This window comes from Drosophila arizonae, chromosome 4, assembly GCF_054131065.1.
Source record: "Drosophila arizonae isolate 15081-1271.41 chromosome 4, UAZ_ARI_1.0, whole genome shotgun sequence".
In the NCBI taxonomy this organism is placed as follows: Eukaryota; Metazoa; Arthropoda; class Insecta; order Diptera; family Drosophilidae; genus Drosophila; species Drosophila arizonae.
In genome coordinates this window covers 10,083,462-10,107,949 of record NC_142924.1, presented here as the reverse complement: position 1 = coordinate 10,107,949, position 24,488 = coordinate 10,083,462, and the positions used below count along the sequence as shown (strand labels likewise).

Here is a 24,488-nt window from a genome sequence, read left to right as displayed (position 1 = left end):
TAAGAAGAGCGAACCGTAAGGCGAACATTTTCACATACGCTTTCCAGCCGACTGACTGATGGATGGACTGACAGAGCAATTGTATGGCAGTTCTCTCTCTCTCGCTCTCTCTCTCTCTCTGTCTCTCTCTTGTTATCTTGCTGCCTCTGCTTTTGTTAATTTACTTTGTAATTTATCAACGCTGTTTGTTTGGGAGTGCGCGCATATTTTTATAGAGTTGATTTTTAATCTTTTGCAATCATTTTTGGGCAACAGCGCGGCGTAGGAAATGAATATTTATAAGTATGATGAATGAGCGAGTCGGTAGGCAGGCAGCAGTCAGCTGATTTACTGATGTATGACACACGAAAAACAGATACACACAGAAACACACACACACACACACATATACACGCACAGGGACAGCTCAGGATAAAGGTAAGGAAATTAATGCGCATTTAGAAACATAAATCTGTGTTGCGCTCGAGGAAATGGCACGGATTTCACAATTTATTTATAAATGAGAGAGCGAGAAAGGGCAGCAGCAAGACAGAGAGAGTGAGAGAGAGAGAGAGAGAGAGAGAGAGAGAGAGAGAGAGTGAGAGAGACAAAGAGTGTGTCAGCTCTTGGCCACACACAAACACCAGGCATGGCAGACCTGGCTTGAGGTACGCTGCGTATGAGTAATATTAATTTGACTTTAAGTCGCTCACTCGCTCGTTCGCTGGCTTGGCTCAATTTGCTCGAGCTGTAGCTGTGTGTGTGTGTGTGTGTGTGTGCGTATGTATGTGTGCAGTTTTAAAATACGCAACGCAACGTAATGTCAACGTATGCAATTTACGTGACATCATTACGTGTTAGACAAGTACAAATTACGCGTAAAAGCGAGAGACGAAGACGAAGCTGGCGACAATATGAGTTTGATAATGATGAAACATGGATGTGTGTGTATGTGTGTGTGTGTGTGAAAGAAAGAGAATATCAAGATAAATAACTAAACGTGTGCATTCGTGTGTGTGTGTGTTTGTGTATGTGTGTGCTGAAGCAAATGAAATGAAAGTCATCAGACTCTAGATATGGCACAGAGAGAAAATTGCGTATGCGACACAGACAAAAGGCGACAAAGGACAATGTGCAACAATTTCGTTTCATTTAGAATGTGGAGAAGGGGAACTGGTCAACATGCGTTGGAAATTTGATGAAATTCCAGCTCGTTTTTCTGCTTGATTTAATTTTTGCAAATAAACAAATCAAAAGAAGTGGAAGAAGAGGAAGAAGAGCGACAACAGAGGAGCAGAGAAGCAGAGGATGCGAAATTTGTTGTGGCTGCGAATGCAAATGTCAGCGGCAAAGTTGCACTTGACTTCTGAGCTGAGCCTTCTCAAGGAAGCAATTAAACTTGTCCCTGTATAATTGCATTTGGCCTAGGCTTTTTGGCCCAAACAAAAGCCAAAGTCAAAAGTCGGCTGCTGCTGCTGATGCTGATGCTGCCGTTGAGTTGCCAAGTGCGCTGCTGAGCTGATAGCGGCCAAAAAGTTGAGCACTTTAATTTCTTCGAAATTTCTTGGCCAAAAAGTAGCGGCAGCATCAGCATCAGCAAAGGCAGTAGACAAAGCAAAGCAACAAACAAAAATGTCGACTTGATTGCGTTGCTGATGGGCCGATGGGTCTGGCAACGAGGCAACGAGGCATCGCAGCAGCCAGCGAGCCACACAATTGTGCGGACAGATTGCCGACGAGTTGCGACTGCTGCAGCTTGAAGTTTGAATCCCCAGCGGATTAGAAAAGTTTAAATTGTTGCCGCCAAGCGCTCGCAGAGCTCAACATACACAGAGCTCTGTGAGCTGTGCGCTGAGCATTGAGCGCTGAAAAGCTAAAGTAAAATCGAAGCAACTGGCAAATGAACGTCGAATGAATGAAGGGAGCAACGTAACGATTAGTGCTTTCATGTCCTTTGGCAAAGTTTAAAGGTCATCCGTTTGTACGGCTGTTGGCATCCTGCGTCTCTCTCTCTCTCTGCTAGCCCTGCTAGCTCTGCCTTTGCTGCCCCGGCTCGACTCGCCTTCTGCTGATTTGACACATCAACTTTGTCAAGTTTTTGCCACAGCGACAGTCGACGGTCGACGGTCGACTCTTATGAGCAATGGCTCTGCATTTCCTTTCTCCCTCTCGCACTCTGTCCCTTGCTCTTTGTGCTGGTGTGTGCGTGTGTGTGTGTGTGCAGAAGCAATTTGTGCAATGGACATTTTTGGGCGCTGCGTTGCTTTGATAAGCGTTGCCAGCTTGAAAATGTCTTAAAAGATTGAGCGCAGTGCACTGACTTTTTGCGGCTGCCACCTGCCTCTGGGGCATCCTCGATTCGAGGGGCAAACTCTTTTGCGACAGCTAACGTGAACTGGAGCTTACGTAATGGGGTAACGTAACGTGGGCATGGTAATAAATCTCAATGGTTACGAACGTTTTCTTATGCAACAATATTGCTCAAACTTTTTACGTAATCGCTTACGTCATTTCTTACGTAATTGCCACTGTTATGTAATTCTTAACGTTGTTTCTTACGTTATAGGAATGACGTATCCTTGCACCATAATAATAATTTAATATTTAATCAATTTATTTAATATTAAATATTTATAACTTCATAAGTACTGATTTTATATATTACGTAATACGTAATTTCTTGCCTACACCATTGTTTACGTAATCCGTTACGTCGTTGCTTTTGTTGTTGTTTACGTCATTCTTCAGTCATTCACTTCAGAACACTATTGCGTATAATATACTCGTATTATTATAATATAATTATATGATATACTCGTATATACGTTTTTTGGAGTATTGCCTACGTAATTGCTTACGTTATGTCTTACGTAGTTTCCATTAACGTAATTCTTAAATTGTTTACGTTATTGCTTACGTAGTTGCCTTAGTTACTGTCCACGCCATTCTTCACTTACACAACACTATTGCTGAGCCTGCCTCTGCGTAATGTACTTATAATATAGGATAATATACTCGTATGTAAGTTCTGGCGTATTTCCTACGTAATTGCTTACGTAATATCTTACGTCATTTCTTACGTCACTTCTTACGTCCCATCTTACGCGGTTACATTTTATATATTTCGTATATTATTTATATATACCATTGTATAATATATAATATGCTTATAATATAGGATAATATACTCGTATGTAGGTTCTGGCGTATTTACTACGTAATTGCTTACGTAATGTCTTACGTAATTGCTTACGTCATATCTTACGTCCTATCTTACGCGGTTACATTTTATATATTTCGTATATTATTTATATATACCATTGTATAATATACTTATGATATAGGATAATATACTCGTATGTAAGTTCTGGCGTATTTCCTACGTAATTGCTTACGTAATATCTTACGTCATTTCTTACGTTACTTCTTACGTCATATCTTACGTAGTTACATTTTCAGCTCCCGTCGGACCGATTTTTAGGTACTTTAATCAGATTTATTTCTGGCTTTTGTGCTGCTATCTACATTATTCGTAACTACTTTATAGGGATAAGGAATTAAAACTAGTTTCGTAAAAAAATAGTGGCACAATGTTTCGGTATACGTTCTTGTAACGTAAGGGACTTCGGTTGTTACGTAGTTCTCAATAAGTTTATGGCTAAAAGCCTTGTTTACAGTATATATAGGTACATGTCCAGACCTATGCTTCCTTCTGTTGCCTTAAGTAAATCTTATCAAATTGAACGAGTATTTTCTCGTCCTCCCTTAAGTAGAGTTTTCTGATTTTAACAGTAAATTGACATTCTTTTAAAAAAGCATTTTGCTGGCTCATGCATAATGAGCTTGTCAATAAGTTTATCAATGCAAGAACTACTCGAGAAATGACCCAAAAAGAAAAAATCAAGTGCTGTGTAAATTATGCAAATCTTTGCCCATTTTTTTTTCTCCCGTCGCTCTGTATATCAAAAGGCTGCAAGGGGCTGGGCACTTCGGAGGTGTGGAGTGAGGGGCGCAGTTTGCTGGGCTGTCAGAAACAAGCGTGAAACATGACAACAGCGGGGCAGCCCAGTAAAAACAATATGGCGCCCTGACCAGAGCCGGAGTCAGAGGTGGAGTCGGAGCGGGGCGCCCTTGTCCGGCAGCCATTGCCTGCCTTTGACAGTTCTACGTTGTTTTGCTATAACTTTTTTTTCTGTTCTCCTCGAATCCCCCCACACACCGATCTCTAAACCAGTGCTGTATATTCTTTTCGAGGTGGTATTTTTATTATTTTTGTTGTTTTTCTTGTTTTTTTTTTTTTTTTTTTTTTTTGTTAAATGTCAAATTTTTGCAGACAGTTTTGACAGTTTATCGAAGCGCAAACGTAATTTCAGCTGACGTGTTTGTAGGTGTTGAAAATAAGAAAGAACGAGAGATTTCAGTTTTGGGTTCGTGCCCGAATGCTCACACACACATATACACACACACACACACACTCAAGGTGTAAATAAAAAGTTTCGTTGACGCTGCACTTTGGCCAAGCCAAGAAACTTAACTTACATAAGGAGCGACGGGTCAAGTTTTGGGTAGCTCTAAATGTGTTTGGCAGTAAAGTAATTATATTTCTGTGGCACCTATGGCGACTTGATTGCCGAGTGGCAAATTGAATTGCCAAATGGCAAAATAAAATTATGTATAAATGTATGTATGTATGTATGTATAGTATAGTATACAAGTTTGTTTTTAGTTACTTACCGCTGCGACTTTCATTTTCAGCTGGCTTCAGCTGTAAAGCACGGTTCATCTGCAAGAGACAGAGCAAAGTGAAATGTGATGAAAAGTTTGCGCTAACGAGTTGCACTTCAGATAAAGCTTGCGCAATTGCTATTGACATATGCTTATTATTATGTTCGAGCAGTTTTAAAAGCAAGTCAACAGAAAATCCATACCCAAATTGAATTTGGCCATTTCGATGATGTAGCACTCTTCATAAACACCTACAAACAGCAGCATTTCAAGCATTTAAATGCCACTCAATATGCAAGCCCATCTTTGGCTCACTCTCTGTCTCTCTCTCATTCACTCTTTCGTTCTCCTCTCTCTCTCTCGCTCTCTCGCCATGGTAGTCTCTGCACATTTGCGCTCATTGCCTTTTACCCACGACTGGGCAGCCACATCCTGTGCCGCTTCATGCATCATTAAAGCTTAAATCTCACCCAGGCGACCCATGTCGACTGGCGGGCAACACTTAACGCCCATCCACAGTCCACAGCCATATCCTCCGACCCCGAACCGCTGGCAACCCCAAAGGTTGCCACTGACTCTGTAGCTCTGCAGCTCTACAGCACTACAGCTCGGCTACGTGTTGTGGTCACCTTTTGGGTTTATGGCAAATGAGTTATTTGGATGGTAGCCATACGAAAAATGCCATTAAAAGACGTTGAAATGAAATGCATTAAAATAAAACTTAATTGAAGGCTTTATGCCAAGCAGAGCCGAGCAAATCAATAAACCCGGACCGAAATTCGCATTTGATGATTGCTTTTTATATGAAACCAGGTGTCATTTTGTTTCGCCCCGGCCCGGTCCGATTCGGCCTTAGATTGGCTCATCAGCGCTGGAGCTGCCAGTGGCCATGTTCGTGTCATTAGTGCGATGAGGGACGACAGCTTGGCCGGGTTGGCCGGCTCCGGCCTGCTGCCTGTCGCATGCATATTTTATAATCAGCCATTAGTTTGCGGCAATTGAAAATGATTGAAGCTTTTAACTGCAAAATTCAATTGCTTTATAGAGAGTCTCCGCAACCTGGCCTCACCTGGCCACGCTTGGACGTCATGTCGTAAAATATTTAATGCCCTGGTTGGCGCATAGCGTTGCGCCTGAATTGTTATTGCTTGTTACCCGAAATTTTCGGGCCCGTTGGGCGGGTCTAGTAACTCTTTTTTAGTTGCTGCTAGTTGCTGTAATACGGCTGCCGTGGCCCACGATCCATTAGGCGGGCGAGTAATTAAAATTGCGATTTATGCATGCGCATGAACAAGACCCCAATTTGGGCGCCCGCTTGTTTGTAATTCAATTATGTTAATGATTGGACAACATTTACCGTATTTACATTAATGCATAATGAATGAACGCAAAGGTTCGCATCGACTCCACTGGACACACACACACACACACACACACTCTCTCTCTCTCTCTCTCTCTCTCTCTCTCTGTCCTTCACTCTGCTCTCGTGCCTAAATGCATCGTCAGGCTGCATTTTTTTTTTTTTTTTTGCTTTTGATTGTAAAACTCGAGCTGTTGCTAAACAGTCAATGAGTGGGCTGGCTGATGGCAATTAAGTGCATTTCTCTGTCTGACCAAAGGCATGCCAGCCAGCCAGCCACGCCTGCCACGCCTCGTTGCCCACAGGCGCGCCACAATTGGCGTCGAGCATAAATTCGCTTTTGCCTTTTACTCAAAGCTCAGCTGGATAAATTAAGTGGTCGATGAACTGAAGCCTTGTTGATTTTGTATACAGCGACGCCAATGCCACCATGTTGTTGACAGTGACAGCATGCAGGACGACGATTGTTGTTGTTGTCGTGGTTGTTGTTGTTGCTGTTGTTGCGACTAGGAGTGGGTCTGGCGATGACGCCGCAAAATTTAAACCAATGTTTAACCAAAAATGTTCATTTAGTCGCACGTACGTTGGCTACGTTGCTGCGGTCTGGCAGCTGGAGTATTAATTTTTTTTTTTTTTTCTGGCTAGCGGGGCCGGCGTCTGTGTGGCTGGTAAATGATTGATGTGGCCGGGGTAATAAATTGGAAAACGTTTTCCAGCTCAAGCAGCAGCATCTTGGCTCAGCTCTGAGCTGCATTGCATTGCAAGTTTCCAGCTGCCTGCTCCTGCTGCTCCTGCTGCTGGCTGCTGTTGCTTTTGAATGCTTTATCAACGTCGACACCCGCAGCTGCTACGCACACAGCATGCAAAAACAACACTGAAATGCTCACATATCGAACCAGGCACACACACACACACACGTACTCACACACACATGAGGGGTTCGAAGAGTCTATGGCATAATTGTCTGGCTTCTGTGTGCAGTTTTTCCTGCTGCATTTTTGATTGCAATCGTTGGTTAATGAACTCAATACACTCTGGCTCCCTCTCCACGCCCCCGCCAGCTCTCTGTGGGCTCTATTTGACCTCAATTTGATGTGGCTCTATGGACTGTAACAGTTTGCTTTAACACACAGCCTTTGCAAGCCAAAACAATTTGTTTGCTGGCTTTAAGTCAGCTCGTACTCATCAAGCATCGCTATTCCCCCCCCCCCCCCACACACACCTCCCCTCCTGCTTGTTTAGTGTTACTTAAGTGTAACAACATTGCTAAGGCATCTGAGTTGTTCTCAGCCTCTGTTGTTGCTTCATCTGCGGACATCGGTTTTTGGGCTGCAGGCTTTGCGTTCGCTCAACACAAAGGCCCTGCTAATTATGGGTAGCAAAAAGGTTTCCCTCTGTGTGTCAGTGTGTGTGTGTTTGTGTGTATGTGTGGGAATTGGGAGCGTAATTAGCGCACATAATTTGAAATTTAAATGTAGCCAAAAATGCGCTGCGAACCCACATCTTTTGGGAAGCCTTTGAGAGTCAAAATGTTAATTAAATCTTTTGCTGGCGAACCAAAAACAAAATAAAGAACAAGAAGAACGAAATACAGCAACAAACATTTCTTTTTTTTTTTTTTTTTTTGTTTGCCTTAGCACACAATTAGCTTTATGACAAAGTGTTGAGCCGTTGACAAGGAGCGAGAGCAACTCGGGCTGGACTGTAGTCGGCGCCAGTGGGAACGTAAAACCGCAAATTTTAGCGCCTCGCCAAGTCGTGCATGATATGGCGGACTAGTCCAGGCGACGCCGCCTACGCGTATGCAATGCCAAAACCGGCCAAGTGCCAAGTGCCAACTGGCAAGTGCCAAACTGCCAAGCCAACAACAGCAACCACTAGAGTCGCCTAGTCCATGTCTATATCTGTTTGTGTGTTTGTGTGTGGGTGAGTGCATGAACCCCACATAAACTGCGTTAGTTTATGATGCCCCAGCGCCAAAGTAGGAGTTGCCCAGTCAAGCCATAAGTGCCTACATCTGCATCCCTTGCTGCAATTAGAATGCGGCGCCGTCTATTGAACCAGCCAAGTCACAACTGCCCATGCTCTTACTCTGTCTGTATCTCTCTCCATCTCTCTCTCTCTCTCTCTCTCTCTGTCTCTCACTGTCTCTGGTCAGTTGCGCTTTGTTGTTTTTATGCATTCGCCAACTCAACTACATAAAATGGAACAACGAAAATGCAATTAAAACTACGTTTTATGGCTTTGTTATGGCAGCAGCAGCAACGTCTAATACAGAGAGTGACTGTGTGCGAGAGAGAGAGAGAGAGAGAATCCGCCACATGAAAAGCGATTTTTATTATGCTTTCGACAAGCATGATGATGATGATGATGATGATGCTGCTGCTGCTGCTGCTGTTGGCAATGATCATTATCGCTGGTCTCGAATTGAGTGCGCTGCAAGTTTCTGTTGATAGAACAGTAATACTCCTCTAAGCAATGTTTGCTTATTGAAAACGCAGCTTAAGCTTCACTTTCTTTATATCGAAATTGTATGGATTTAGTTCTTTCGAAAAATTTATCAAAAATCATCAAAGTTTTACGCAAAAGTTTTTTGTGTGCAGCTGCTGATAGAGAGTTGCAAGTTGAGAGTTGAAATTTTGTCACTGGCAAAGCCAGCAGCAGTGGCAGGAGGAGTAGCGGTAGCAGGACCAGCGACATGTTGGTGTGGAGCTGGCAGCTAAAAGCAAAGACAATGTTGCGCCTCGAGCGTGCAACAGCAAAACAAACTAACGAGCTAGCAAGCAAAACAATAGCAGGAGCCCCGCCATCCATCTCACCTACGCTTAGAGCACGCTTTACTGCTGCGCCTGTCTCTGTGTGAGTGTGTACGTGTATGTGTGTGTGTCTTCTCGTAACAACCTGCCATAACTGTAGCTTAATCAAAAGTTTTTTGCACTGCGCTGTAGGGCAACGGCGACTATCAACCGCAACTAACACACCAACACACACACACTCATATACGCACACTATATCATCCACATCCACAGCCTTGGCATCCTTTTGATACTAATCAGTGGTGCTTCTCATGCGAGGCTGCTTTTTATGTTCATTCTCACCCATGTTGCATACGTTTGTTGTGGCTGCACTCTCTCTCTCTCTCTCTCTCTCTCTCTCTCTCTCTCTCTCTCTCTCTCTCTCTCTCCTTCTATCTCTTTTTCTCTGTAGTTTTTCTCTATATCTCTGATATATGATATATAGCAGCTGTATATAATGGTCGCCATGCTCGTGTTTGCAATTAGCAAGTGGCAATTAAAGTTGGTCTGGCTGACCAAAGATACATTGAGCCATTGGCATTGAGCGCGGCATAACTGCAATCTTTATTAATGCCATATTGTATGAGCAGACAATTGCTTGACCATTATACAGAGCGCCAGACAATAGAAGTCACCACTAGATAACAAATATTTTGTTCGATTTTTAAATTGGATTTTCAACAGAAAAAACAATGACTAAAGTTTGTTTACTTTAAAGCAAAAATCCAATAAAAATATAGAGTATATAGAAGCCGAATTCATAAAAATTGAAGTGAGAATAAGCACTAAATAATAAAATATATATACTATACAAAACAATTTGATTTAAAATCAAAGTAAAAATGTTAATTTATTATTTTTTATTCTGCTCGAAATAGAAATTCTGAATATACATTTGAATTAAAATTAGTAAAATATTCCTAAGATTGGTTATCCAATCCTTAACTGTTCATTAAATATACATTATTATGTTTGTGTTTATATTATACCCGCTCTTCACATATTTACATATTTTAATGCGCGCTCAAAAGTATGCTATAAAATTTGTTGCTTCGCTTGCAGCTTTCTCCTTGGCGGAAATACGACGTATTTATTGAGGTTAATATTTTAAAACATACCTAAACACACACCCTCACGCACAGCACACACACACAGGCACGTCTATTACGCCAGCGAAATCAATATTATTTTATGCCCGTCTCGAATGACAGCCCACATGTGGCCAAAATCTTGTCACTCTGCTATGGGCGCCAACGAATTCATTCATTCCAGATCTGTGTCTCCCGGCTTGTTTAGCTAATTCCTGGGCTTCTATAAATACATGTATGTATATACATACAGCTCTGCCCAAGCTAGGCTAATAAATTAAACAAACTAATGTTTTGTCAGACGCCGTCGTGTCGAATGGCCTCTAATTAATGGCAAACCTTTCAAGGGGCTACACCTTGCTTTTGCTGGGGCCCAGGGGAAAGTATTTCGATATGTTTCTGGACAGCCCAGTCATTAGCATGCGTTAAAATGCCGTTAAATGTGTAACGGAAACTCGACGCGAGGACATGCCATATAAATTTTCCGTTTTCCTTCGTTTCACATTTTATTTTTGTATTTTTACATTTTCACATTTTGTTTGCTGCTTCGTCGCTTCGCATAATAAAAATGTCATAAATATTTTATTTTTTATTTTTTTTTTCGGCCTGCTGTGTTAATTTTTTCTAATTGTCTAAAATTTAGATAATTACATGCCATTAATTATTTACATAATAACATTTTTTCGTCATCTTCTGCCATATTTTCATTTCTTTCTCTATTTTTTCTTTTTGACAATTTTGTGGTTGACTTGGCCTAGCCATGCGTACGTACGTACGTACGTATATAGTATATCCAATATATTGCTGCTATATGCGGGGCGTAAAATTAAATTTACATAATTTATGACTTACTCAGCTCAAAAGTGTGCCAGTGTGTGTGTGCGAGTGTGTGTGTGTTTGCGGCATGTGCCGTGTTGCATAATTTTAGGCATTTTTGTTTATTGTGGCGTAAAATTTGAATTATGAATAGGAATACACACACACACACGCACACAGACACATAAACTGTTTGCTGCTTTGGATATACTTATATATATACGGTTTTTTTTATCCGTGTTAGGGTTACATTCAGGGGTTATTAGTAATTTATTTGCATATTTTGAGGAGCGGGCGCTGTGGGCGCAGCAGGCAGCAGGCAGTCGAGCTGATGGACACGCCTGGAGCTGCCGCTGGCATTCGAGTGTTTGGTGTTTTAGGTGTGTGTGTGCGTCTGTGTCTTTTGTGTCAACTTGGCCGGGCACAAAAGTCAGTCAAGTGTCGTTTTCGGAAGACATAAATTTTGAGCCGGGTGGCCGGAGTGTGAGTGCTTGTAGCACAGGACAGGTGTCCTGGATGAAGGCAAGTATAATTGAATAGCGGAAAAGGTTTCACATGGATTTCAAATGGCGTCTGCCCGTGGGCCACAATGGAGCCAAAGCCAACTGAAGCACATGAAATGAGCTTAGATGATTTTATTGCTGAATGGATTCATGTGCTACACTCACACACACACACACAGCGAACGAAAGAAATAAAGAAGGAAAGAAGTGATATAAAAGGTGGCTTAAGCACATAATACAGATATACAGGCCATGAAAAGCTTCAATTATAAAATACATAAATGCATATATACAGATATAAAGATATACAGATATAATTTTAAATGAGCCACGCTTTAAGCGCTGCTTGACGGCAAATTTATGAGCCTCTATCGATTATTTGGCCGATATTATTTAAGGAATATCATTTCAGCCCGTCATGCTAGGCAAACATTTCAAGCATGCGTGGCGGGAGTGTCTCGAGGGCTGAGCATTGATTGGTTGTTGCCTAGTCAAAGCGACGTTTAAAGCATACCTTGTCCCGAGCTGAAGCCCACTCAAAGCGGCTTATATAATGGCCAATACAACATTTTTGTTGCATACCAACGGGCGCACGCAAGAAATGCTTATAAATTACATAAGCCAAGAGGGAGAGAGAGAGAGAGAGAGAGAGAGCGAGGGGAGACAGAGCGAGAGTGGTGCTGAGGCAGAGCGAAAGGGATGGCCTGCCAGCCGGCTGCTGTGCCTGCTCCAACAAAGCACTCAACTGTGAAAATGTCTGTTAAGGCCAACACACACTCACAGCCTCCACTCATGTGTGTCCTATATAGGGCTACCTTGCTGTCAACAGGATGACAGTTCATATAGTATATGGACATATCTATATATCTATATGTATATATATGTATATATACATATATGTATAGCCCTGCCTTCAACTGTCAATTGAGTTGGCATGTTGGCAGTCTCTTGACTTATGTTCAATATGAAATGCGCATAAGCACACACACAGATACACCAGCACACACTCACACAGATAGACATATTGCCAAGTCAGCCCAAGCTGTAGGCCCCTTTCTAATGCCTGGCACGTATTTTAATTGATTTGTGCGCACAGCTGAAGCAGCTCATTACATGACCAAAAGCAGGGCTACAAATTGAAAAGAATAAACATAAAAACAGACAGAGAGCGAGTGAGAGAGAGAGAGAGAGAGAGAGAGAGGGAGAGGGAGAGAGTTGGAAATCACTTTCAACAACGTTTCACAGGCAATGCAAACAAACAAACATAGAGCCAAACGAGTGAAAGAGCTGGCCGCGGCCAAAGGATAGCCGTGGCATCATCATCCTCCTCGTCGTCGTCGTCGTCGTCATCGTCGTCTATTTGCTCAACGAGTTTGATGTCTGATGATGATGCTCCATTTATTATTAACTTGAAATGATTTTCGGGCTGGCCGCGTGGAGGTGACGACGCAGCGATTGAATGCACGACTGCATCAAATGGCAACTGTGCGCGTTCTCTCTCCCTACCTCTCTCCCTCTCTATCTGTAGATGTATCATTGCTAGAGTATCTCTCTCTCTCTACGTGTGTGTAAACACGTGTGAGCTCAATTGGAAAATCGTGTGCTGCATACGCTGCTTCTTCTTCTTGCTGTTGCTGTTGTTGTTGTTGCTTTTGTAAACAGCATCGCGCACATACTATATCTCAGCGCAATTCGAGCCTGTGCGCCAGTGTGTACACACTTTAAGCTATATTCGCGCTGTTTATACACAGCTGCAGTTGCAGAAATTTACGTGCGCTTAATATTTAAATTTAAGCCGTATTGAATTATATGTGAAGCGCTGCGATTGCAGCTGCCATTCGATGCGCGAAGATTGAGGAAATTGCAAGAAATTTTAATAGAGCTGAAAGTGAAGCGAACTGATGAGAGAAATAGTGATAGATGAAATAGCAGTAAGTAAGCAAGGTAAGTTTCTATTTTGGTTAATGTAGCTGCATAGCAGTTCTAATGGAATGGATCTTGGCCAGGCTGCATGCTGGTTTTGATTACGTTCTGGCAAATATTCTAAATTTTCCAATAGAAAATTTTCTTCCTCAAGTTCTCCATAGAAGCTCAAGCAAACATTAAAAAAAATAAAAATAAAAATAAAATAAAAAAACTGAGCATTTCGATTATATATATTTTTTATTATAATATTTAAATTATATTAAATTATTTATTTATTTTTATTTTATTTTTATTTATTTAAGCTTTTTATCAATTTTCTAAGCATAAAATTGCAGGTTCAAAATACAAAATTTAGTAGCTACGTATTATCTATAATACGTACATATATATACTTCCATCAAAATACCTTTTCCCTGGTTTTTTAGCCTACATTTGCATGTCCGCTCAAATTTAATTTATCCAAGAGCTTAGACACTCACATTCCAGAAGAGTTTAGCAGCCTGCATTGCTTATTGGTATTTATTCAAATTATAACAGTCTCTTTACACGTTTTCTATCTCCTGAAAATTTTTGTATCCCCCTTTTTTTTTGGGGCACATGCATAAATTTAGAGTGTATGCACCCATGAAAACCCAGAAAGTGATAAAGAGTGCGAGAGAGAGAGAGAGAGGGAGATGAGAATGCTTAACTTTAGCTACGGCCGTTTGTCAGCTTTAGCCACTTGACAGTCGCCCCGAGGCTGTGCTGAACTCCAGGACTCCTCCCCCGAGCCTTGCAAATTTATGCACACATCCCCGCTCCAGCAGCCAAAGTCCTTAGCTCTTTGCCATTTAGCCAACCCCAAGTGCAATCTGCTTTGGTCTCTCCGTCTCTCGCCCCATCTGCCATATATCAAAGTAACGCCAAATGAAAAGCGACAGTCGAGCAGTCGAGCAGTCGAGAGTCAAGCATTGCTGCCGCCTGGCTTGCAATTTATAAATTGCAAACAAACAAAAAAAAAAAAAAAAAAAAAAAAAAAAAAGGAAAGAAACGGGAAAGAAAAGGAAATGAAACAAAAGGACAACATTTGCTTATATTTTATGCAATATGCCAACCGCGTTTTATTAAGCAAATTACGAGAGACGAGCAAATCTCGACACGGCGTCCCCTCAAGTCCTACTTATGACCTTGGCAAACAGCCTAACGCGCATTCTCTTAAGCAATTTGGCAAACAGACTCCACTCGACTCGACTCGACTCGACAGAGACTCGCTGCTCTTAACGCACATTTTCATATATAAATTATTAATTTTGTATGCCCAACCACACACACACACACACACACACACATGCACACACAGAAGTCGGCAGGCAGGAGTCTCGTGTAGGCAATGGCGAGTAAAATGCATTTTGTGCTCCATTAAATAATAAAAGCAAACGTGGCAGATAGCAGCCGCCAGATAGCGGCCCATATACGACGCTGTATACACAATAAAAATCTTACACGAAGCGCATAAAAATAAAGCAGAGCAGAGCAGAGAAAAAAAAAAGAGAAGAGGAGCAGCAAAAGGAACGACTCGAATGTCAGGTCTCATGACTTGGCTGCTTATCTAAGTCGACCTCCCCCAGAAAAAAACCCCATTGTGATTTTTAAGTTGTGTGTACGTGTGTGTGTGTGTGTGCTTGTGTGTGTGCTTGTGTGTGTGGGCGAGAGTGCATAAATAAGTAAAGAAATGCCTGTCGCTTAAGATTACAGAGCAAATAAGCAGCGTCGAGGACATTTGAATGTTGCTACCGACACGCACTTACTTATTCATAGTCAGGTCTGTTGGCTGGCCCCCGCTTCGAGCCGGTATAAAAATCAGCATAAACGGCAATTGTTATGGCCTGTGAATGGAACACCGTGCAGTTTGTGAGCTCTGTGCGGGCCCACAAATCAATGACACAGACAACTGCCAGAGCTGCCAGTCAAAGAGAGCCAAAGACTCAAAGAGTCGACAGAGTTAGACAGCCAACACTTTAATTTAGTTATGAATTACCAAAAAAGAACTTGACTCAATAATATTCGAGCAGCACTTAACAGACAAGACTTGACTGCTCTAAGAGTGTGTGTGTGTGTGCAGGGCTGTAAGGGCGCCTACACGCACGTGTCCTTGTCAATGACAAGGGAAATTTTACAACTTTCAAGTTTAATTTGCCAAAAGTAGCAATCAAGCAGGAGGCGGCAGGAGGCAGGCAGCAGGCAGCAGGGGGCAAAAACAGAAATAACAACAAGGGTTGATTTTTTAAGTGTGTGTGTGTGTGTGTGTGAGTGAGAGTGTGTAACCCTTTCGACCTAATTGCATGGAAGTTGTTACGCTGCCAGTTAAATTGTAAAAATTAAAATGTATAAAATGTATACAATTTATATTAAATCAAGAGCTAGAGAGACAGAGAGAGAGAGAGGGAAAGAGAGAGAGTGAGAGGGGGAGTGAGAGAGCTGCTGTGTCAGTCATTCAGGCAGGCCGTCAGTCAGCCATTCACTCATTCAGTTGGAACGCTGCCTGTTTTATGAGGTGTTAAGTGGGCTTAAATTAAAAGTCGTGTCGAGATGCGGGGTTGCTGCACTTAAATGTGTTGAAATGTTTGCGTATTTGTTCAAGTTAAGGCAAAATACCAAGAGAAACAAGTGTGTGTGTGTGTGTGCGTGTGTGGCACTTGAGCGCTGAGCTTGTGAACCCCTGAACTGACAAACGACCTCTCCCAGCTCAACCCAAACTCTCTGCCCACCTCTCTCGATCTGGCTTGTTGTTTCATTAGCGCCCTAAGGGCAGAGCGAAAGAGCGAGAGAGAGGGAGAGCCAGGGAAGATAGAGAGAGCAGACGGAAAACTTGATTTTCGTTTGCTTTTGCTTCTGCTTCGTCTTCCTTGAGTTATTCACATGTGAGTTATAAATTTGTTTTTAATAAACTTTTGTAGAGCAACGATATGAGTGAGTCGTGTGGGCGTGGCTGGGCCACCTATGAGAAGGTAGCATTTGCTTGATTGTACGCAAACATTTTGTTATGTCATCATTGGCCCAGAGACAGTCCATGATAAGGCCATTTGGTATAGCATTTAATCTGATTATCACGCCCGGTCACTTTCAGCCGCTGACCTCAGCCAGCAGAGATAAGAGATCTCAGATAGTTAAGGCTCAGGCCGAGTGTTACCTTTCCAGGCGCACACGCTGCATATTCTCACAGGCAATTACGACTGCATAATAGACGCTTTCCCACTTGGCGAGGAGCGCGGGCCAACACGTGTTCGTATTTTGTGCCAACGACAGCCAAATTGCTTATTAAAATAATAATATGGCCAAAAATTAAACATCGAACTGCAACCCTCGAGGGGGCAGACAAAAGCCACCCTGCACATGTACAAACTCTCAGCTGATAATGAAAACATTCAAGCACACACAGGCACACACAGGCACACACACATACACAAAGGGGATACAAGCTGAGCTAAATGAAAATCTGGGGACTAGTCAAATTTGATGGGCACATAAAACGCGGCGCGTCTTAAACTTTAAAAACACAGAAACAAGTCAAGCAGAAGGCAGACAGAAAGACAGACAGAGAGACAGACAGACTTTGGCCTATGCTTTGATCATAAAATGCAAGTTTTTCGGCAGGACACGAACTATCGACCCAAAAGGACAAAACGCCTAACCAAATGAAAAGCAAATTAATACAGAGAACCTCGGGTCGCAATTTATTGACAGTCGAAGTTTGTCAGAGATCAAAAGATGCTCATGGAATTTGCACGGGCTGTGGCAGGGGGCGGTGGGTGTGTGCAAAATGGACATGTACCAATTTTCTACATATAACAGACTGCTTGTGTGTGTGTGTGTGTGTGTGTGTGTGCGAGCAAGCAATAAAATAAATGACAATGAATGACTGAGCAAATGAATAAATGAGAGAACATTTTTGCTTTGAAATTCAAATTTCAAAAGTTGTCATGACATTGTGTTTATGACAGCGAGTGTGAGAAAGAGATACGGGCAGCCTGCTCTCTCTCTCTCACACTCTCTTGCTCGCTGCCTACATTTGTCTATCTCTTTTTGTTTTATACTTTATTTGGCTGCATATTTAAAATTGAATATTTGCACGCCTTGAGCATTTCAGATTACAAAGATCTACTTCACTTGTGCACACACAAACAAACAAACATCTCTCTCTCTCTCTCTGAGTGTGTGTGTGTGTGTTGTCATTTGCATGCATTAGATGCGTTTCTGCTATTTGCTCTGCTCAAAGCCATTTTAAGCGGTTTATTTTTTGTGTGAGCAAAATGAATTTGCCAAGTGCTGAACTTTTTGCTCTTAAAGCCAATGCGGAATATGAGTTTTCTTTCAGTTTTTAGCAAAATGAAAGTGAGCGAAGATGTAGGTAGGTTCTGTTAGGGCATTTGAGTGCTATATATAGCAATAAGTAATAAGAGTTAATAAGAGCGGCATTTCAATTAGGTATGTAAGAGCAGCATTTGCAGGGGGAGCTGTAAGATAGGGAATGCTGCTTACTAAGTGCTCGCTCTACCTGTGCTCTCTCTCTCTCTCTCTCTCTTCCACTCTCTCTTTTGCTATATGTCTATTACCACCTCTTGAATCTCCAATATTTCTGAAGCTCAATATCTCACACTGATATCTCTCTTACACTGACTCTCTCATGTACCCACAGTCCCAGAGTCTCTTCCTAGGCGATAAACAATTTGTGTTGCTTAATTAGGAATTCCAATGAGTAGCGCGAATTCATCTAATACATTTTCATTTAAGCGCAGCTGCCCGCACTTGACTATGCTAAACAGTTCAATGGCTAGCAATTAAAGATGATGACGCCTCCTGCACTCGAGACCGGATGTAGACTCTGCTCTCTGTCCCTCTCTCTCTCTCTCTCCCTCTCTCTGTTTGCCCACAGGCTCGAAACACTTTGCATAACATTAAGCTGCGTCGATTCATTTTGTTGTTGTTGATTTTCATTATTTATTTTTTCGTTTTTTCGTGTTTTTTTTTTTTTTTATTCTCTGTGGTCGACCGCAGCGCCATAAAATATGCACCCGGCGCTTGCTGAAATTTCACACAGCAAAGTAAAAGCCGACGCTGAAGTATGCAAAATGTGTAGAGAGCGCGGCACAGAGAGCAAAGCGCCTAAAAGCATATTTCAATTAAGCTATCACCTTGAATTATTCTCAGGCCTCAGCTTTAGCCAGGCAGCCACCCATGCGACGCCTAAAAAGCAGGCCACAGTATTTGTCTTCTCCCGGGGCTCCGTCTCTTTTTTTTATTTTTTATTTTTAATTTTAATGTTTTCATTCAGCAGAGCAGCGACAGCGGCAGCGGCAGAGTGCGCTCGCAGAACGGTAAAACCGCTCGTCAAAATTTGCATTTAAATGAGGCGCAGAGGCGACTGACGGACGGGCACCAAATACAAACAGACACACTCACACACACACACATACATGTGTATATATGTTAACTTTTTTTGGCTGTCTTGCGACTGGGGTGAAATTTTTATGATTGCGGTGACTGCCAAATTGTCAGTGGTTGAGCGTGAGTTTTCCAGAGGGGAGGGGGAGGGGCGACGAGTTTGGGAATTGAACGTGGGTGGAGTGACGTGGCTTGGTCGTTGGGGGTTGGGTTGGGGATGTGTGTGCTTGCGCCTGACTGCATAAACTGTAAATATTCATTAATATATGTGTAAGCATTTGAGTGTATCTGTATGTGTGCACGGGTCAAAGCACCAACACACACACACACGCACACCCACTCAATCAACGCCAAAGAAACATGGCTGTTAATAAGTTGCCAGCGAATCGAATTAGAAAATGCTCATAATGAGAGCTAAAAATATTTTGCATAAATATTTTTTATTTTTTATTTTTCTATAAATATATAAAATTCTTTAATATACACTCTTTGATTAAGACTCTGAGAATTCGCATAAGCTCAAACAAGCCTCCATTTTATTTATGGCATTTGTACCTTTTCATATTTGGCATCTTAATTAACAAAATGTTGGCTGAAGTCTGGCATGGCGCAGGCATTGCCTGGCTTTGGGGCATGCAAAAAATTACAATTAAAATGCAAGCCAAGCCTGCAGACATTGGCTGCACAGCTCATGTGGGGAGCATGCAAAAATGCACAAGCACACACACACACATACAGTCACATCCACACACACTCACACACACACACACACACACTCACACACACACACACACATATACAGTTGTGCACTCAGAGCAGCAACCATTAGTCGCCTCATTCATCGTCATCCTTCATCCAGCTGCCTTCGCTTCGCTCCGCTTGGCCAAAAATTTTTGGCATAAATGCCATAAACAGTTTATTTAGCAACGCAAAATTAACTGCAAAATGTAGCAACAACCGACAACGGCAAAAAACTACAACAACAGCAACAACAATGCTGAGGCAAGCAGACGACGGATGATGCTACCCAAGGCAGCAATTGCCACAGCCTGCCAAAAAAAAAAAAAACAAAAACAAAAATAAGGCAGGAAGGAAGGAAAGCTGAGGCAGCTGGAGGAATGAGCTCAACTCGACGCTTTATGACGTTTTACTTCATGTGCAGCTTCATAATTAAGTGGCTCCCGAGTGGGTGGCTGGGCTGTGGTGCGAGCGGCTACCGTTGTCTCCTGCACTCCGGGGAGCTTTTAGTTTTGAGCCACGTGAGAAGCATCAGCGGCGCTTAGGGCTTGGCTCTTGGCCATAAAAACGAGCCCCAAACGAGGTCAGCGGAGGCCACTAAAATTCAGTGGCCTGACCCTCTACATAGGTGTAGAATTCTTATATGTACCACAGCACACACACACACACAAACACACACATGCACACACATATATATAAACATAGAGATATACATTAAAAGACGCACATAAAAGTGTTAGCAGCTCGTTTTCTGTACTTACTAATTTGATGGCTGGTGGTATTAATGGATGATGGCAACTTACCTGCAAGAGATGGGAGAAAGAGAGAGAGAGAGAAGGAGAGAGTGAGTGAGAGGCAAGATATTAATATTAAATGTGCAGTTGAACAGATATTCAAGTAATTGGTTTATGTTATTAGCCGAGTCATTAGGGAATGCTGATGATGAGGCATGAGGCGGGGACGGGCAGGCAAAAGAAATAAAAGTGAAAGAGAAAGATTATAACTTTAATTGGAGCTGAGATAATGGCCGAACTATTAAGCTTATTAATAAAACTGTGCGTAAGCAGAGCAAGAAAACTGCTAAATATATATATAAGTATATATATATATATATATAAGTATATATATATAATTTATATGGAATACTCCCCAAACACATGCACATGGAAATCTCTATACATGTGAAAACTTCCTTGTCCAATATATTCTTTAATAAAGTAAAAGCTTTTTCAGCTGACAGTTGGCAATGTGTGTTGACCCTTTAAAAAAATTGATTGACAGCCCTTAAAGCAACTAGAAAATGTTTGTTGAGGCAGTTAGCAAATGCTCAAAGGAGCGAGACAGCCAGAGAGAGAGAGAGAGAGAAAGAGAGAGAGAGAGAGCTGAATAAAATGTCATAAAAATTCTATTTTCGTATAAAATTTCGAAAGTAATCTAATAAATATTGATTTTCATTCGTCATCGACAACGTCAACGCTGGCGACGACAACAACATCATCATCAAAAGCAGCACCAGCAGCTCGAGCTGGAGCAGAAGCAGCAGCAGCAGGAGCAGGAGCCGCGTTGTGTAACCCTACACGTGCACACACACACACACACACAGACCCAGGACACGACACGAGCGAGGGCGAAGGCGAGAGACAGCAGGCGCAGTCAATAGTCGTTATTTGATATAGTCGAAACCAACAAGCAACCCATGATGAAACGTGCCTGGGCGGCTGACCAGTGCGACCACACGCAAGGGCCAGCAGGGCGTGCGCGGGGGCTGTCGAGGAGGGGGGGGGGGGCGATCCCAGCGCTGCAAGGGATGAAATCATGCGCGCAACTCGTTTTTGGTACGGTTCGGCTCTTGGCCGTAGGGCGGTCAGTGGACGCCACACACACACACACACACACGTAGTACAAACAGCACACACTCACACACATACAGTTCATTCAATCATTCAAATGTCCTTTGAACTATAAAAATACATGACACTAATAAAGAAAACGAACAAATGACACGACACTCGCTGCGCGCACGGACCTGGACCCCGGTACCGGACCCAGACCCGGACTCGAACCCGGACCCGGTCACGATAAGCAAGCCAAAGACGTTGCGCGACGCTCTATAACCTAAAAAAAAAAGAAAAAATTGCTATTTAGAGCAATTTATAAGCATACTTTGAGTCGCCTTCCCCTTGGCCCCAAACCAGCTCGACATTTGACATTTACGAGTGGAGATACTGTAGGGCGGGAGTGACAGTGGCGGGCCAGGGCTAGGGGCACAGGGCTTCGAGTAGAGATCCTCGACCACATAAATTTCTGGTGCGCTTCCAAGCGCTTTTCTGTAGCTATTTATTGCATTTTTATGTAAAATGCGCCGTGCGGTTTGCTATACGGTTTACACTGTGCCCTTTCCCCTCTGCCTCTTCGTCTTATGCTTCTACTACTTTTTTGTTAGATACTTAGAAGGGCGACATTCCTGGCAAGTTGTTTACGAGCCAAAGAGCGTAATACGTAATACGTAAATCGAAAATGCCGCCCACGCAATGACCAAATTTACGCAATTAAAGACATTTCGGGGATATATTTTATGGCCTACTTTACAGCCAAACTGCCCGAGTGTGTGCGTGAGTGTGTGGGTGTCCCTTTATGCGTAAGAGTGTGTGTGTGTGTGGGTGCAGGTAAATTCGATATAAAAACAGTAAAGAAATACGATTCAGATTGTGTAATATGGGGTAAATTGTTCCCGTTCCTTGGCAACTGTCTCTGAAGTTTAACCCAGAAATTTGATATTTTTTTAAACGGAGCAACAGTAGCTGAGAACAGTTTGAAGTGAGCATGATATTTAAATGCGAGTGAGCTTGAGCAATACCTTGACATTTCTTTAAGTTGTTTATAATGTTAATGTTTTTGTTATAATATTGAGAGCCACAGAAGAAGATGCAACAGAAGAAATTGTAGAGACCATATTCCAGATCAACTATTGCTACGTACGGCTGCCTGAATATATGCCTATTCCTATATATCTCTCTCTCTTCCTCCCTCCCTCTATCTTCTGGTCTCTGACTGCATTTGCCTGTCCGTCGCTTCAATCTATATCCACCGTTCATCATATTACCCCACACTTCCTTTTTGCCTCTTCAATACCTTAAACTTTGCACCTCTTATAGCAAAAACAAGTTCACATTCAGAAATAAAATCCTAAGACAAAACCAAACAGATCAATATGAAAGTCTTGGTATATTTGCACACCTTAATGCCTCTCCCAGCGGGCATTGCCCGGTCGCATACTTCCAGCTCTGAAACACTCTTAACACGTTTCTTATCGAAATTCATGTGCTGAGGCCATATGGGACTGCATTGTTATCGCTGGCAAAGCTGTTGCCATTGCTACAAGTATTTTTATGCATTCCCATTCGCATTCGCATTCGCATTCATTCTCGCATAGATAAATGTATATAAATAAATAACTAAACCTCTATACATATATGTTTTCGTGCATAGTTTCTCGGTTTAATATGATTTATCAGCGCATCTGCCGAGCTCTGCACATTTTTATGACCATATGCTGGACACCACACACACACACGCACACACAAAGAGACCAACCACAACAACTGCAATACACAACAACAAAGAGCAACGCGAACACAAATCAAAACTGAGCACAGCGCCTAAAAAGCAGCTAAGGCCAAACAGCACGGGGCAATAAACTACATTGAAATGTGTTGAGGGGGGAGTGGGGTGTGTTGAGGGGGGAGTGGGGAGAGGAGGTATACGGGCTCTGGTCTAGTCGGGCGGTCGGCCGGCCGGTCGGTCGGTCGGTCGGTCGGTCGGTCGACGCTGGCCCATGTAATCTCTGTTGACCATAAAGATTTATAGACTATTGTAGCATGTCGTGCTCAACGTTCGACTTCGTCGCGGTAGCCGCAGCAATGAAAAGGAAACTTTTTGCAACTTAGCGCCAAACTTTATGCAATAATTTATATATATTGGGCGCAACGCGCCTTGCTTTGGCTACATAAAAAAATAAACCAAAGGAAAGGAATACAAAATAATAATAAAAAACAACAACAACAACAACGGCAACAACAATATAAAGCCGAGCTACACAAAAGGCAATACACATAATAGACGTGACAGCAACAAAGGCAAACGTAACGCATAAGGCGGGAGAAAAAAAAAATGAAAGCAGAAAATGAAGGGCGAGAAATGCAAGGCTTATTATGTAACTGAAATGCCCTTTTGAGTACTAGAGATATATAGAAATTAAATAAGTGAAAATCGCCTTTGTATGCAGTGGATGATGAGAGAAGTGGAGATCAGAGAGAATCAATTCTACAATCAAAGTAAGCCTTTAAGGTATGATCTTGTACCTAATGAGATTCCGATATAGACAAATGATATCTTAGTATAATACTTGTCAAAAATATTAGTAAAATTATAATATATATCATAAATATATTGAATATCTGTCTCATATATCTTTAAAATCATTCACACAACTTTTTCTATTTGTCAACCAATGTGTTCGTTCTCTAGCAACTTCATCTAAAAGCAGTTCCCCTCTCAGTATACCCTATCTCTCATAGCTTAACACCTCAGCTATATGTTCAACTCCCTAGCTCATCATTTATTTCTATACCCACCCAAACATCAAACACCTTTAAAGAAGTGAATTGCGAAATCAATCAGCAATTCGCAATTCCCTGCAGAAAGGGCAGCAGCGAAACGTTCGCATAGCTCGCAGCGCGATAAAAAATTAAAAACTTGCTCCTGCGATACACCTAAGCGGTGCAAATAGAGAGCGAAAGAGATAGAGAGAGTTGGAAGTTTAAACGTAAGCGGTAGAGTCCCGTTGCACGCAAAGTGTAAAAGAAAAAGTTTTCAATGAGTTTTTCCTGTTGGCGGCGTCGGCGGCTCATAACCGACGCCGTTGCCGCCTGCCACGCCCACTAGCCCACTTGTGTTATTGTTGTTTGCGTTTTAAATAGACTCAAGTGCAGTTGTTGTTGTTGTTGTTGTTGTTGCTGCCGCTTGCAGGCATTGTCTGAAGTGCGTTTCGGTTTGCTACTTTGGCTCATTGTTGCAGCTGTTGCTGCCTCTGCCTCTGCTGCTGTTGCTGCCTCTGCTGCTGCTGCGGGATGCTGGG

The 24,488-nt window shown here is 42.4% G+C and overlaps 1 protein-coding gene across 1 annotated transcript in view; it reads right to left on the bottom strand.

Moving 5' to 3' along the window:
* bru3 (CUGBP Elav-like family member bruno 3) overlaps positions 1-24,488 on the bottom strand; it is a 157,027-nt gene that overhangs the window by 116,146 nt on the left and 16,393 nt on the right. The window contains 1 exon segment of the mRNA XM_089467251.1: positions 4,714-4,762. Within this exon segment, the coding sequence (XP_089323377.1) occupies positions 4,714-4,762 (49 nt within the window).